The sequence below is a fragment of the Dermacentor andersoni genome, chromosome 5 (assembly GCF_023375885.2).
Source record: "Dermacentor andersoni chromosome 5, qqDerAnde1_hic_scaffold, whole genome shotgun sequence".
Classification (NCBI taxonomy): Eukaryota; Metazoa; Arthropoda; class Arachnida; order Ixodida; family Ixodidae; genus Dermacentor; species Dermacentor andersoni.
Genome location: NC_092818.1, coordinates 169,169,469 through 169,186,735, shown reverse-complemented (window position 1 = coordinate 169,186,735; position 17,267 = coordinate 169,169,469). Strand labels below are relative to the sequence as shown.

General features: G+C 44.8%; 1 protein-coding gene across 7 annotated transcripts in view; it reads left to right on the top strand.

Moving 5' to 3' along the window:
* LOC126531607 (uncharacterized) overlaps nucleotides 1-17,267 on the top strand; it is a 95,808-nt gene that overhangs the window by 7,892 nt on the left and 70,649 nt on the right. For 5 of the 7 annotated variants that reach the window (XM_072288458.1, XM_072288453.1, XM_050179214.2 and 2 more), the window contains exons 2-4: nucleotides 11,129-11,263; nucleotides 13,328-13,462; nucleotides 15,545-15,679. In XM_072288458.1, the coding sequence (XP_072144559.1) occupies nucleotides 11,129-11,263; nucleotides 13,328-13,462; nucleotides 15,545-15,679 (405 nt within the window). Of the gene's footprint in view, nucleotides 1-9,489; nucleotides 9,609-11,128; nucleotides 11,264-13,327; nucleotides 13,463-15,544; nucleotides 15,680-17,267 lie in introns of all 7 variants that reach the window. The other 2 variants (XM_072288457.1, XM_072288454.1) reach the window with 2 other exon arrangements.

The following is a 17,267-nucleotide window of genomic DNA, read 5'->3' as shown; positions in this document are numbered from 1 at the left end:
GCCAGGCAGCCGTGTTTCAAACTGCAGTGTTTCAGACAAGCGAAGTTTACAGCCTCAGTCTTGGCGGAGCGTCGTGCAGCTGCGGTGAGGTACCAGTCGGTGGTTTACCTCATTGAGTTCGTAGGCAACAACGTAGGGCCTTTATAGCTAGCGAGGAGTATTTGACACAGGTCATGTTTGCGCACCGGACACCATATCAAGACTAGATCCCCTGATGAATAGGTGACATCCTGATGGTATCTGCTGTACCGGGCTTTTGACCGGTCCTGGGAAACTTCTACAGCGAAATACAGGGTCTCGCCGATGGGGAAATCGTCGTAGGCGGAGAAAGAAAATATGGTGTCCAATGTGTGGCACGGCGGACGAGCGTAAAGGAGGAAAAACAGGCTGTGGCGAGGACTTTCCTGCATTGCAGTGTTAAAGCGTGTGTACTAAAAGGCAAAATGTCATCTCAGCCTCTATGGTTCGATGCGACGTACAATGACATGTTCGCCAGTATGCGGTTGGTATGCTCAGTCAGCCTGTTTGTTTGCAAATGATAGGGCGTCGAATGGCGAAAGCTGGAATTGCACTATTGAAGAAGCTCTTCTACAACGCCTGCAGTAACCTGGCTGCCGCGGTGGCGGATGATGACTCAAGGAGGGCCGTGATGGAGAATGATCGAGTGCAGCAGAAAAAGGGAAACTTGGTTAGTGGTGGCAGATGTTAAAGCATCCGTCTCGCAGTACCGGGTCATATGGTCGGCAGCTACGATGATCCAACGGTTTCCTTTCGATGAGCGGGGAAAGGGACACATGAGATCAATTCCAACTTGCTATAAAGGAGAGCTAGGAGGTGCTAGTGATTCCATCAGTGAGCAGTGGTGCCAATGAGTAATAGTGCCAGTCCAGGTGGCGTGGTAGTTTAATGCTTATAGGCCTCACACTGAGCGTAACCGGCCACATACATTTCAGTCGACCGACACATTCGGGGCCAGTATAACCGGTCTTGGGCACTATGAAATGTACGCGCTGCTCCTAGATGTCCAGAGGCAGGATCGTCGTACATGGCCCGTAGAATGGTGGAGCGTAGCTTCTGTGGAACTGCAAGAAGAAAGCAGGCACTAGTGGTTGCGAAATTACTTTTGCATAGGATGCCATCACGAACACAAAAGCATTGGGTTGTTGTGTGAAGTCATGTGCAGCTTTGAAAAGCGGCTTTAAGCTAAAGCCTTCTCGGTGCTTCTCTCAAAGGTCGCTTTATCAGGAAATGCTGGCGCCAAGTAAGCAATCAGGTGGTCAAAGTTATCCGCATCACAAAGTGTCATGCTTAGTGGCATTCGTAAACGGCAGTTTGCATCAGCGTGTCGGCGACCACTCTTATATGAAACAGTGGAGTTTTACTGCTAAAGACGTAAAGCCCAGCGCGCGAGGCGATCAGAGGGATCACAGCGGTTAAGCCAGCACAAAGAATAATTATCTGTGATGATTATGAATAAACGCTCATACACATACGATTGGAAACGTTGCACAACAGAAATGACCGCTTGGCATTCTTATTCCGTATGGTGTAATTGCGTTCAGGCTTACTTAACGTGCGATTCGCATAAGCAATGACGTGCTGACGTGCGTTGAATGAGGACTCTACCGACGCCCACGCCACTCACATCGGTGCGGATCTCTGTCGGTGCGGCTGAGTCGAAATGCCGGAGAATGGAGCCCGTCCTCTGTAGGAATATCAGTGGATAAAAAGAAGCGTCACACTCATGAGTCCAATCAAAAGCGGTGTCCTCATGCAGAAGACAAGTCAGGGAATAGGCGATATCAGCAAAATCGGGTATAGATCGGCGAAAATAAGGGCAGAGGCCTAGAAAATTACAAAGCTTTTTAACAGGCCGAGGAGGCTTAAAAGTTTCAAAGGCGGCTGTCTTTCGTGGGCCAGGCGTTATGCCATCCTTGTCTACAAGATAGTAAAACACCAATGTCTGCCGCTAGCTGAAATGACATTTCTTAAAACTGACTACTAGACCGGCGTATTCGATACAGCCTAGGACAACTTCCACGCGCCAGTTGTGCTCTTCAAAAGTGCTTCCAAAAATTTCAACGTCGTCTAGGTAGGACATGCAGATAGTCCATTTGAGGCCTCGAAGAATGGCGTCTATATATTTTTCTACAGTCACGGGTGCGCTGCAGAGCGCAAACGGCGTGATGTAAACTCAAAAAGACCGTCCGAGGTTACAAATGCTGTTTTTTCTTTGTCCGCCGGGCGCTTTGGCATTTGTCAGTACACCGAAGGTAAATCAACAGGTTAAAAGATATGAAGCATAGTGAAGGCTCTCCAATACATCATCTACACTTGCGAGAGGGTAAACACCTTTCTTAGTAATGGAATTGAGACGGCGGTAGTCCACATAATATCGTTAAGTACCATCTTTCATTTTCCCAAATGGAGGAAACCACGGGCTCGAGGATTCCGGGATTACTTCGTTCTGTATCATCTCGCAAACTTGTTCATTGATACTACTGCGTTCTGACGGTGATACTCGATAGGGTTTTTGCCGAATAGGCTGCGCCAACCCCGTGTTATTCTGTGCTTGGTTCAAGATGCAGGAATGGATGGCGTGTTATCCTCCTGGGCAAAGTCGAAGATACCTAAGTGCTTAGTTAGAATGTTCACCAATGTACGGCGCTCGTCCGTGCTGATTGAGTTGCTGCTCAAAGGAAGAATCTTGGAGTCTTCGGAACAAGACCTACTGTTTATGTGGATCTTCTGCGAGCGCGGCAAATGACATCGACTTGTACTCTTCGAAGAAACCGAGCTTCGTGCCAGCGAGTACCGATGCGTTTTCGCCTGAAGGGTTGACGATCCATAATTTAGAGCGCCGCTGAGCCACAGACATAAGAATATGTGGTAGAAAATTTTTTTCTGCAAGCACATCAAATGCCCAGGCTCTACTGCGACATCGAAGGCCTGATGACTGGCACTAGCACAGCCCAGCGGAACACAGACAGCGGACAAAGCAGGCACGGGAGTGTCCTGACAGGCATGAAATACACTGTCCTCACTTGTAGCATCCAGCCTCAGCTCGTAAGAAATGTCTCCACTTACAAACGTTTACCTTGTTCGGCAATAAACTGTGGCACCGCACACACTGTAGGAAATCAATACCTAAGATAACGTCACGTGAGGATTGGGGGAGAATATTAAATTCAGTCGGGAAAACTTCACCACCAACTCACACTTGTACTGTGCAAACACCAACAGACCGCAACGAATTCCCGCTCACGCCACAAATTGTTGCCACTTGGTTCCATCGATATACCAATTTGCATCCTAATAATTTTAAACGCAACGCTCATCAGAGAAACAAAAGTACCAGTGTTCACTAACCCCATTGTAGACACACCATCAACAAGGACTTCCACTTTGTTCTTCTTCAACATAACCACATCCGGAGGCATAACTTACACCAGCGAATTTCCAATGACCTCATCCCCATTTGCCGCTCTCTAGTTTTTCGGGAGTAGCAACCTTGAATGACTCCGCGGTGAAGGAGACCCATGCAGTCGAGGATCAGGAGGCGGCGTCACGCTACGGTCGGAAGCGAGGGACCGATCCGCGGTCCCGCAAGTTTCCTTGCCAAAATTTGCTGCCAGACGACGATTACACCATTGAAAGCTATTGGGTGTTGGGCGCTGGAAATGAAAGTTGATCGTACCGAGATTTTTGACCATGAAGACAAAATCGGGATATGTGGCGAAGAACGCCGCAGATGTATTAGGTAGGAAGCGGACGGCTTCTGCACCAGTCGTCAGAACAGCCAGACACTTCAGTACATTTAGGTTGAGTGACAGGCTTGAAACGTGGAGCACTGCCACTCGTGGCACAGCCAGAGGAACGGGTGTAGCGAGATCAATCTTAAAATTGGGCATCCAAACAGAAGTTGCTTCTCGATGCAGAATCTGCGAGATTGAATGACGGATGCCACACATTCGGAGGTGGAGAGGTGGCCAGAGATTGCAAAAAGGTATCGTTAGAGATATCAGGAAGGTTACGTGCCCTCTCGTTGTATCTGTATAACTCTTCGCAGAAGGTATAAAGGTCGATGCCAGGTCAATTGAACAGCCCATGTGATTTGTCAGGCCGCACTTTCGACGCTAGCGGATATTATGCGCATCGTCAGTACCTGGAACGTATCATCATCATCATCATCATCATAATTATAATAATAATCATCATCATCATCATCATCATCATCATCAGCCTAGTTACGCCCACTGCAGGAAAAAGGTCTCTCCCATACTTCTCCAACTACCCCGGTCATGTACTAATTGTGGCCATGTTGTCCCTGCAAACGTCTTAATGTCATCCGCCCACCTAACTTTCTGCCGCCCCCTACTACGCTTTCCTTCCCTTGGAATCCAGTCCGTAACCCTTATTGACCATCGGTTATCTTCCCTCCTCATTACATGTCCGGCCCATGCCCATTTCTTTTTCTTGATTTCAACTAAGATGTCATTTACCCGCGTTTGTTCCCTCACCCAATCTGCTCTTTTCTTATCCCTTAACGTTACACCTATCATTCTTCTTTCCATGGCTCGTTGCGTCGTCCTCAATTTCAGCAGAACCCTTTTCGTAAGCCTCCAGGTTTCTGCCCCGTAGGTGAGTACTGGTAAGACACAGCTGTTATACACTTTCCTCTTGAGGGATAGTGGCAACCTGCTGTTCATAATTTGAGAATACCTGCCAAACGCACCCAAGCCCATTCTTATTCTTCTGGTTATTTCAGTCTCATGATCCGGATCCGTGGTCACTACCTGCCCTAAGTAGATGTATTCCCTTACCACTTACAGTGCCTCACTGCCTATCCTAAACTGCTGTTCTCTTCCGAGACTGTTAAACATTACTTTAGTTTTCGGTAGATTAATTTTCAGACCCACCCTTCTGCTTTGCCTCTCCAGGTCAGTGAGCATGCATTGCAATTGGTCTCCTGAGTTACTAAGCAAGGCAATATCATCAGCGAATCGCAAGTTGCTAAGGTATTCTCCATCAACTTTTATCCCCAATTCTTCCTACTCCAGGTCTCTGAATACCTCCTGTAAACATGCTGTGAATAGCATTCGAGATATCGTATCCCCCTCTCTGACGCCTTTCTTTATTAGGATTTTGTTGCTTTCTTTGTGGAGGATTATGGTGGCTGTGGAACCGCTATAGATATCTTCCAGTTTCTTTACATATGGCTCATCTACACCCTGATTCCGTAGTGCTTTCATGACTGCTGAGGTTTCGACTGAATCAAATGCTTTTTCGTAATCAATGAAGGCTATATATAGGGTTGGTTATATTCCGCAATTTTCTCTATCACCTAGATTGATAGTGTGAATATGGTCTATTGTTGAGTAGCCTTTACGGAATCCTGCCTGGTCCTTTCGTTGGCAGAAATCTAAGGTATTCCTGATTCTATTTGCGATTACCTTAGTAAATACTTTGTAGGCAACGGACAGTAAGCTGATCGGTCTATAATTTTTCAAGTCTTTGGCATCCCTTTCTTATGGATTAGGATTATGTTAGCGTTCTTCCAAGATTCCGGTATGCTCGAGGTCATGAGGCATTGTGTATATAAGGCGGCCAACCTTTCTAGGACAGTGTTCCCACCATCCTTCAACAAATCTGCTGTTACCTGATCCTCCCCAGCTGCCTTCCCCCTTTGCATAGCTCCCAAGGCGTTCTTTACCTCTTCCGGTGTTACTTGTGGGATTTCAAGTTCCTCTAGACTATTCTCTCTCACCTTATCGTCGTGGGTGTTACTGGTACTGTATAAATCTCTATAAAACTCTTCAGCCACTTGAACTATCTCATCCATATTAGTAACGATATTGCCGGCTTTGTCTCTTAACGCACACATCTGATTCTTGCCTATTCCTAGTTTCTTCCTTACTGCTTTTAGGCTTCCTCCGTTCCTGAGAGCCTGTTCAATTCTATCCATATTATAGTTCCTTATGTCCGCTGTCTTACGCTTGTTGATTAACTTAGAAAATTCTGCCAGTTCTACTCTAGCTCTAGGGTTAGAGGCTTTCATACATTGGCGTTTCTTGATCAGATCTTTCGTCTCCTGCGATAGCTTACTGGTTTCCTGTTTAACGGCGTTACCACCGACTTCTATTGCGCACTCCTTAATGATACCCATAAGATTGTCGTTCATTGCTTCAACACTATGGCCCTCTTCCTGGATTAAAGCCGAATACCTGTTCTGTAGCTTGATCCGGAATTCCTCTAGTTGCCCTCTTACCACTAACTCATTGATGGTTTCTTATGTACCAGTTTCTTCCGTTCCCTCCTCAAGTCAAGGCTAATTCGACTTCTTACCATCCTATGGTCACTGCAGCGCACCTTGCCGAGCACGTCTACATCTTGTATGATGCCAGGGTTCGCGCAGAGTATAAAGTCGATTTCATTTCTAGTCTCATCATTCGGGCTCCTCCACGTCCACTTTCGGCTTACCCGCTTGCGGAAAAAGGTATTCATTATCCGCATATTATTCTGTTCTGCAAACTCTACTAATAACTCTCCTCTGCTATTCCTAGAGCCTATGCCAGATTCCCCCACTGACTTGTCTCCGGCCTGCGTTTTGCCTACCCTGGCATTGAAATCGCCCATCAGTATACTGTATTTTGTTTTGACTTTACCCATCGCCGATTTCACGTCTTCATAGAAGCTTTCGACTTCCTGGTCATCATGACTAGATGTGGGGGCGTAGACCTGTACAACCTTCATTTTGTACCTCTTATTAAGTTTCACAACAAGACATGCCACCCTCTCGTTAATGCTATAGAATTCCTGTATGTTACCAGCTATGTTCTTATTAATAAGGAATCCGACTCCTAGTTCTCGTCTCTCTGCTAAGCCCCGGTAGCACAGGACGTGCCCGCTTTTTAGCACTGTATATGCTTCTTTTGGCCTCCTAACTTCACCGAGCCCTATTATATCCCATTTACTGCCCTCTAATTCCTCCAATAGCACTGCTAGACTCGCCTCACTAGATAACGTTCTAGCGTTAAATGTTGCCAGGTTCATATTCCAATGACGGCCTGTCCGGAGCCAGGGATTCTTAGCACCCTCTGCAGCGTCGCAGGTCTGACCGCCGCCGTGGTCAGTTGCTTCGCAGCTGCTGGGGATTGAGGGCCGGGGTTTGATTGTTGTGTTCATATAGGAGGTTGTGGCCAAGTACTGCACCAGGGTGGCCAATCCTGCTCTGGTGAGAGAGTGCGTTACCGGTTCTGGTCAACGGGATCAGGCCGCACTCCAGGCCTGTTTGTGCAATTTTCTCAACACACGGTTGTTGTTTTTTTTTTCTGGTATTTTCCGGTGGAGAATTGTGCGGCCCGGGATTTGAATCGCGGTCCTCTTGCACGGGAGGCGGATACTCTACCGTCCCCGCAGGAGTTAAATTTAAAAATTAAATTGTGGGATTTTACGTGACAAAACCAATTTCTGATTATGAGGCACGCCGTAGAGGAGGACTCCGGAAATTTCGACCACCTGGGGTTCTTTAACGTGCACCTAAATCTAAGTACACGGATGTTTTCGCATTTCGCCCCCATCGAAATGCGGCCGCCGTGGCCGGGATCCGATCCCGCGACCTCGTGCTCAGCAGTCTAACACCATAGCCACTGAGTAACCACGGCGGGTCCCGCAGGAGTTGTTCGCCTCATTTAATATACAGTGGTGCCCTATTTGATCAGTCAAGGTGGACCAATCTGAGCTCGGTTATACCGCACGGATGGCACTCGGCTAGAGAACCTGGTATTTATGACCTGCACATGTGAGGCCATACATAATTGAAGATATATATCTTTCTTTTTTTTATTTTAGGAGGGTTCCCGTACAGTGTTAAAATAAAGGAAAAGACATTAAAAAGAAAGAAAAGAAAGAAAGAAAAAGGGGGAAGAAAGGAACATAACAGGTCATTTGAACTCGTGACCCTTCGATGTTGCCCGGAAAGATAGCTCAGTCGGTTGGTTCGTCAGGCCCCAGGCTATTTTCAAGCGCCACAGCTCCTGTTCCGAGCCTCACACTTACGTGGAAAGGGACTCATGTTGTCATTCCGAGTGGTTGGAAGGCATACTTTCTTGGAAAAATGGCTGCCCGAGGAGAAGAGCGAACTCGAGCGCCTTTAGAGACTAGGAAAACTGCCTTAAAATATTTAGACTTGAGGGAAAGCTTCGTTAACAAACTATAACATGGCAATCAGCACTCGAAAACGGCGAGAGAAATTATTGAGACGTGGAAAATTGCCTTGAAATAAATATGGTTTGCGAGACAAATGCTTGTAAGTATTGAACCTTTTAAAAGATGAGGGGAAATTTGCACTTACCGAGAGGGCATCGTCCGTACGAGACCACCACCAGGCACCTTACTGAGACGTGGAGGGCTTTGCGGCCGGAACAAAGCCTCCCGTCCCCGCCGGCCAAGAGGGGAAAACGCGCTTTCCTGTCGCTCAAGGTTGCGCGGACATAGTGTAACTCTAGCGTCTAGGAGAAGCTTAACCAAGTGCGATGGCGGCAGGCATAGCGTGGGAAGCTAGCCGCCAGAATAACTATCTCAAGGACTGCTGCTGACAAGGGCGAAATACCTTCGTGTAACTATAATAACCCTAAAAGGACTACTTTCGAAAAAAAAAAAAAAGGGAATGGCCCAGAGGGCTATACTACGAGAGCTATGACTGATAGTTTTCTATATGTATATATATATATACATCTCATCTATGGGATCGCATGCGCGCGCTGTTGCTTTGTCTCTGCGTGTAGTAGTTAAGTGAGCCAGTTTAAGGGCGGAGAAGAAGGAAGGAAAGGAAAGCAAAAACTGCAGCGCCGTGGCTTTAAAGCGCACCCGTGGTAGAGAAACGGAAGGCGATATAAGCGTGCGTGGCCATGATACGCACACGACAAATTGCCTTAAAATATTTAGACTTGAGGGAAAGCTCCGGTAACAAACGATAGCACAGCAATCAGCACTCGAATATAATTATAATCCTAATATAATTGTAAATATTCATCTCATCTACGGGATCTAATGCGCGCGCTGTTGCTTTGTCTCTGCGTGTAGTAGTTAAGAGAGCCAGTTTAAGGGCGGAGAAAAAGGAAGGAAAGGAAAGTCTCTGAAGCAAAATTGCAGCGCCGTGGTTTTAAAGCGCAACCGTGGTAGAGAAACGGAAGGCGATATAAGAGTGCGTGGCCATGATGCGCACACGACAAACCGCCTTAAAATATTTAGACTTGAGGGAAAGCTTCGTTAACAAACGATAGCACGGCAATCAGCACTCGAATATAATTATAACCCTAATAATAATTGTAAATATCCTGGAACGTATAGCTGTGCTTTATGACGTCAGGCACTGAACCGAGTCTGTCTTTGCACAAAACAAATTGCACACATTTTCTTCTTTGCATTTCTTACGTGCCCTAATTGCCACTGCTCTATTTGTTGGCGTTCATGTTGTCACTGCTGAAGTTTCAGATTCTTGCAACAACGAAGACGGTAATAATGCAGTGCCAGTGCGAAGGGTTGTGTTGTTGAAAATCTAAAGGCTTTTTCTACAGAAAGCCTCACTCACTCCAGCAACGAAGAAGGTACATCCGTATTTCATACTCTAATTTACCTCCTTCACTGACCTACGGCATATCTTCCTGCTTTCCATTTTTCAGAGGCGATAGCATTTCTGCCCAATTATGCTGTGTGATATTTGGTGCTGAGATCATTTAACTACCTTAACTGCATTAGTTACTACCAATGGAGTACCCGTTGCCTGGCTTGTACATGTACGCTTAAGTTTAATGATATTACTGCGCTGTTTGCACACCAACCAAGTACAAGGCGTAGGAGACACCACGGAATCCACGTTTATTCCGCAGAATGGTGACCTGTTACTCAGCCAACGATGCATCATGCACTGCAGTCATACAAGCTATCATATATTACCACTTACGTCACTTCGCAATGATGAGCATGCATATTCTGCCCTTGTTGAAGTCCGTCCCCACCGTGTGTCTTCTTCCATGTATTTTTTACTTTTGTTAACTCCCAAATACGTTTCGCATCATAAAGCTTCAGATGTTTGATAAGCATCAGCCCTGTTGTTCTCCGCGCGCCGCGTCTTTCGAGCTGCTTTTCTTCGCAATGAGCCTAGATAGCGTACGGCACGCTGTGTTCGTGGTGTGCGAAATTCATCTAGGGTCGTTGACCACTTGGCTCTGCAGGGAAGGGTTTCAATATTCCGTTACGCTTACCTTTAACGCTTCTAATATGAACGACTACGAAGAGGAAAACGATGCAAAACCTATCCTCCCTTCATTCCAGCCAGTGAAAAGGTTTATATACAAGGCAAATGAATGAAAAAACTCAGTGCCCTTTCCTCCCGGAGAAGGATGACCAGCAAAGTTGTTTATGTGGGTCCCTTAATGGCAAACAGCACCTCTGCCGCTTGTCCCACCGGCATTGCAATATCTCCGGGATCGGCCCACGTATGGGGAGTTATTTGCTTACCACAACGACACGCAAATTTCCTTAGACGGTACAGATACACAGTTTCGCTGTAACATAGGAAGTGCCGATATTCGTGAAATCTTAAAACACTCCTTGAATTACAACAGAATAGGAAAATTTGTAAGCACTCCCTTTTAATCATACAGAAGGAGTGTTCGAGCTTGCTCGGTTCCACTAAAGGCGGTAAATTTTTTCTTTCGGCCTATCGTAATTCACGTGTCGGGATCTTGTCACTTCTATATTTGATTCGTATCTCAAAGCACATAGACAAGTTCACTGACTAAGCTGGCTCTGCGCAAATATTTTATCAATCTAACGCCCTACAATGCAAGTCTATGCGGCTTACTATAGCTTTCAAACCTTGAATTCACAAAACAGCTCACACGTGGTATAGTGAAAACGCAACAACCGGCTTGACCACGTAAAAAAATAACAACAGGGAAAAAAAATGTTTAGGAAAAATTTTCAACCTTTGAGAAGATTGTGTTTTATGGCAATGTCTAGCCAAGAAAGTTCTCAAAGACAAAGGTAGACACTTAGGCTGCTCCTTCGATGTCAAGATTCAACAATAATTGGTTGGTGATTGCGATTCAATGTACTTATCCAGACCGTACAACATGCAACGCCACAGAGACTGAAGTATGCAAGAACAAGAACCCGCATATGGAATGCGTCTACAAAAACAAAAAAGCAGAGTGCACCTGCCCTGAAGGCATGGTTGAAGACAAAGGCAGCTGTACTGGTGAGTTGGAAATTAAGACGCCACGTACACCCAATAACCGACTGATTTTCTCATAAAGAGAGGTTGGTGCACCAACGCCACCTGTTCCCTCTGAGAAATTAGTTCAGTGCTCGTGCTATTATGGTGTGTGCTCGTAGCGCCATTCTGTAATTCTAATTGCACAATAATGGTTTGTCATACTTCGGAGTCCTCCTATCTAATGAAGACAATGTGGCATTCAAATATGGAGGCCTTCTTTATAAATACACAATCGACGATAACGCGAATACAAGCTCATCTGCGAGTCTTAAGTACAGTTTGACTTTCATAACGGTGGATTTTGACATTATACACCACATCAATTACCATAGCTTTGAGTAGGGCGGATAGTGTGCAATGACCTTTACAAGTAACGGTTAATTGCCTCTCCACAATATATTTGTGTTGATTTTGATACTGTTGAAGCTTCAGAATCTTGCAACGAAGAAAAAAGTGATAAGCGCAGTAAAAGTTCTAGGGTGTGTGTTATCAAAAATCAAAAGGCTTTTTAATGAAAGCCTCAATTTCACCAGCAACGCGGAAATTAGATCCGGATTTCGTAATCTAATTTACCTTCTTCACCGACATACGGCATATCTTCCTGCTTTCCATTCTTCAGAGGCGATAGCATTTCTGCCCGAATATGCTGTGTGACATTTGGTGCTGAGATCACTTGAATACCTAAAGTGCATTAGTTGCTACCAAAGGAGTACACGTTGCCTGGCTTGTACATGTACGCTTAAGTTTAACGATAATACTGTGCTGTTTGCACACCAACCAAGAACAAGGCGTAGGATACAGCACGGAATCCACGTTTTTCTCTCAGAATGGTGACCTGTTACTCAGCCAACGATGCATCATGCACTGTAGTCATAGAAGCTACTATATATTACCATTTATGTCACTTCGCAATGATGAGCTTGTATATGTTGCCCTTGTTGAAGTTCGTCCACCGGGTGTTTTCTTTTCCATGTATTTCTTACTTTTGTTAACTCCCAAACACCTTTCGCAACACAAAGCTTAAGATGTGTGATAAACACCAGCCCTGTTCTTCCCCGCGCGCCGCGTCTTTCGAGCTGCTTTTCTTCGCAATGAGCGCATATACCGTACGGCAAGTTGTGTTCATGGTGTGCGAAATTCATCTAGTTTCGTTGTCCACATGGCACTGCAACGAAGGGTTTCAATATTCCCTTACGCTTACCTTTAACGCTTTTAATAAGAACGACTACAAAGAGGAAAACAAAGCAAAACCTAGCCTCCCTTCATTCCAGCCAGTGAACATGTTTATATACAAGGCAAATGAATGAAAAAACTCAGGCCCTTTTCTCCTGGGATGAAGGATGACCAGCGAAGCTGTATATGTGGGTCCCTTAATGGCAAACAGCACCTCTGCCACTGGTCCCCCCGGCATTGCAATATCTCCGGGATCGGCCCACGTATGGGGAGTTTTTGCTTACCAAAACGACACGCAAATTTCCTTAGACGGTACAGATACACAGTTTCGCTGTAACATAGGAAGTGCGGATAGTCGTGAAATCTTAAAACACTCCTTGAATACAAGATAATAGGAAAATTTCGTAAGCACTCCCTTTGCAAGTCATACTGAAGGTGTGTTCGAGTTTGCTCGGTTCCACTGAAGGCGGTAAATTTGTTCTTTCGGCCTCTCGTATTTCGCGTCTCGTGATCTTGAAATTTCCAATATTTGATTCTTATCTCGAAGCACATAGACAATTTCACTGACTAAGCTGGCTCTGCGCAAATATTTTATCAATCTAACGCCCTACAGTGCATGTCTATGCGGCCCACTATAGCTTTCAAGCCTTGAATTGAAAAACACAGCTCACACGTGGTATATCTTGAAAACGCAACAACCGGCTTGACCACGTAAAAAATAACAATAGTGATAAGTGATGTCATATAGTGATAATTGATAGTGATAGTGAATGATAGTGATAATGAATGAATGATAGTGATAACAATAGTGATAAGTGATGTCAAGATCCAACAATAATTGGTTGGTGATTGCGATTCAATGTCCTTATCCAGACCGTACAACATGCAACGCCGCCGAGATAGAACAATGCAAGGACAAGGACCCGCATATGGAATGCGTCTACAAAAACAAAAAAGCAGAGTGCAACTGCCCTGAAGGCATGGTTGAAGACAAAGGCAGCTGTATTGGTGAGTTGGAAATTAAGACGCCACGTACACCCAATAACCGACTGATTTTCTCATAAAGAGAGGTTGGTGCACCAACGGCACCTGTTCCCTCTGAGAAATTAGTTCAGTGCTCGTGCTATTATGGTGTGTGCTCGTAGCGCCATTCTGTAATTCTAATTGCACAATAATGGTTTGTCATACTTCGGAGTCCTCCTATCTAATGAAGACAATGTGGCATTCAAATATGGAGGCCTTCTTTATAAATACACAATCGACGATAACGCGAATACAAGCTCATCTGCGAGTCTTAAGTACAGTTTGACTTTCATAACGGTGGATTTTGACATTATACACCACATCAATTACCATAGCTTTGAGTAGGGCGGATAGTGTGCAATGACCTTTACAAGTAACGGTTAATTGCCTCTCCACAATATATTTGTGTTGATTTTGATACTGTTGAAGCTTCAGAATCTTGCAACGAAGAAGAAAGTGATAAGCGCAGTAAAAGTTCTAGGCTGTGTGTTATCAAAAATCAAAACGCTTTTTAATGAAACCCTCAATTTCACCAGCAACGCGGAAATTACATCCGGATTTCGTACTCTAATTTACCTTCTTCACCGACATACGGCATATCTTCCTGCTTTCCATTCTTCAGAGGCGATAGCATTTCTGCCCGAATATGCTGTGTGATATTTGGTGCTGAGATCATTTAACTACCTTAACTGCATTAGTTACTACCAATGGAGTACCCGTTGCCTGGCTTGTACATGTACGCTTAAGTTTAATGATATTACTGCGCTGTTTGCACACCAACCAAGTACAAGGCGTAGGAGACACCACGGAATCCACGTTTATTCCGCAGAATGGTGACCTGTTACTCAGCCAACGATGCATCATGCACTGCAGTCATACAAGCTATCATATATTACCACTTACGTCACTTCGCAATGATGAGCATGCATATTCTGCCCTTGTTGAAGTCCGTCCCCACCGTGTGTCTTCTTCCATGTATTTTTTACTTTTGTTAACTCCCAAATACGTTTCGCATCATAAAGCTTCAGATGTTTGATAAGCATCAGCCCTGTTGTTCTCCGCGCGCCGCGTCTTTCGAGCTGCTTTTCTTCGCAATGAGCCTAGATAGCGTACGGCACGCTGTGTTCGTGGTGTGCGAAATTCATCTAGGGTCGTTGACCACTTGGCTCTGCAGGGAAGGGTTTCAATATTCCGTTACGCTTACCTTTAACGCTTCTAATATGAACGACTACGAAGAGGAAAACGATGCAAAACCTATCCTCCCTTCATTCCAGCCAGTGAAAAGGTTTATATACAAGGCAAATGAATGAAAAAACTCAGTGCCCTTTCCTCCCGGAGAAGGATGACCAGCAAAGTTGTTTATGTGGGTCCCTTAATGGCAAACAGCACCTCTGCCGCTTGTCCCACCGGCATTGCAATATCTCCGGGATCGGCCCACGTATGGGGAGTTATTTGCTTACCACAACGACACGCAAATTTCCTTAGACGGTACAGATACACAGTTTCGCTGTAACATAGGAAGTGCCGATATTCGTGAAATCTTAAAACACTCCTTGAATTACAACAGAATAGGAAAATTTGTAAGCACTCCCTTTTAATCATACAGAAGGAGTGTTCGAGCTTGCTCGGTTCCACTAAAGGCGGTAAATTTTTTCTTTCGGCCTATCGTAATTCACGTGTCGGGATCTTGTCACTTCTATATTTGATTCGTATCTCAAAGCACATAGACAAGTTCACTGACTAAGCTGGCTCTGCGCAAATATTTTATCAATCTAACGCCCTACAATGCAAGTCTATGCGGCTTACTATAGCTTTCAAACCTTGAAATCACAAAACAGCTCACACGTGGTATAGTGAAAACGCAACAACCGGCTTGACCACGTAAAAAAATAACAACAGGGAAAAAAAATTTTTAGGAAAAATTTTCAACCTTTGAGAAGATTGTGTTTTATGGCAATGTCTAGCCAATAAAGTTCTCAAAGACAAAGGTAGACACTTAGGCTGCTCCTTCGATGTCAAGATTCAACAATAATTGGTTGGTGATTGCGATTCAATGTACTTATCCAGACCGTACAACATGCAACGCCACAGAGACTGAAGTATGCAAGAACAAGAACCCGCATATGGAATGCGTCTACAAAAACAAAAAAGCAGAGTGCACCTGCCCTGAAGGCATGGTTGAAGACAAAGGCAGCTGTACTGGTGAGTTGGAAATTAAGACGCCACGTACACCCAATAACCGACTGATTTTCTCATAAAGAGAGGTTGGTGCACCAACGCCACCTGTTCCCTCTGAGAAATTAGTTCAGTGCTCGTGCTATTATGGTGTGTGCTCGTAGCGCCATTCTGTAATTCTAATTGCACAATAATGGTTTGTCATACTTCGGAGTCCTCCTATCTAATGAAGACGATGTGGCATTCAGATATCCAGGCCTTGTTTATCAATACACAATCGACGATAACGCGAATACGAGCTCATCTGCGAGTCTTTAGTACATTCTGACCTTTATAACGGTCGATTTTGACACTATAAACCACATCAATTACCATAGCTTTGAGTAGGGGGGATAGTGTGCAATGTCCTATAAAAGTAACGGTTAATTGCCTCTCCACAATATATTTGTGTTGATTTTGATACTGTTGAAGCTTCAGAATCTTGCAACGAAGAAGAAAGTGATAAGCGCAGTAAAAGTTCTAGGCTGTGTGTTATCAAAAATCAAAAGGCTTTTTAATGAAAGCCTCAATTTCACCAGCAACGCGGAAATTAGATCCGGATTTCGTACTCTAATTTACCTTCTTCACCGACATACGGCATATCTTCCTGCTTTCCATTCTTCAGAGGCGATAGCATTTCTGCCCGAATATGCTGTGTGACATTTGGTGCTGAGATCACTTAAATACCTAAAGTGCATTAGTTACTACCAAAGGAGTACACGTTGCCTGGCTTGTATATGTACGCCTAAGTTTATTGATATTACTGTGCTGTTTGCACACCAACCAAGAACAAGGCGTAGGATACAGCACGGAATCCACGTTTATCTCTCAGAATGGTGACCTGTTACTCAGCCAACGATGCATCATGCACTGTAGTCATAGAAGCTACTATATATTACCATTTATGTCACTTCGCAATGATGAGCTTGTATATGTTGCCCTTGTTGAAGTTCATGCACCGGGTGTTTTCTTTTGCATGTATTTCTTACTTTTGTTAACTCCCAAACACCTTTCTCAACATAAAGCTTAAAATGTGTGATAAACACCAGCCCTGTTCTTCCCCGCGCGCCGTGTCTTTCGAGCTGCTTTTCTTCGCAATGAGCGCATATACCGTACGGCACGCTGTGTTCATGGTGTGCGAAATTCATCTAGTTTCGTTGACCACATGGCACTGCAAGGAAGGGTTTCAATATTCCCTTACGCTTACCTTTAACGCTTTTAATAAGAACGACTACAAAGAGGAAAACAAAGCAAAACCTAGCCTCCCTTCATTCCAGCCAGTGAACATGTTTATATACAAGGCAAATGAATGAAAAAACTCAGGCCCTTTTCTCCTGGGATGAAGGATGACCAGCGAAGCTGTATATGTGGGTCCCTTAATGGCAAACAGCACCTCTGCCACTGGTCCCCCCGGCATTGCAATATCTCCGGGATCGGCCCACGTATGGGGAGTTTTTGCTTAACAAAACGACACGCAAATTTCCTTAGACGGTACAGTTACACAGTTTCGCTGTAACATAGGAAGTGCGGATAGTCGTGAAATCTTAAAACACTCCTTGAATTACAAGATAATAGG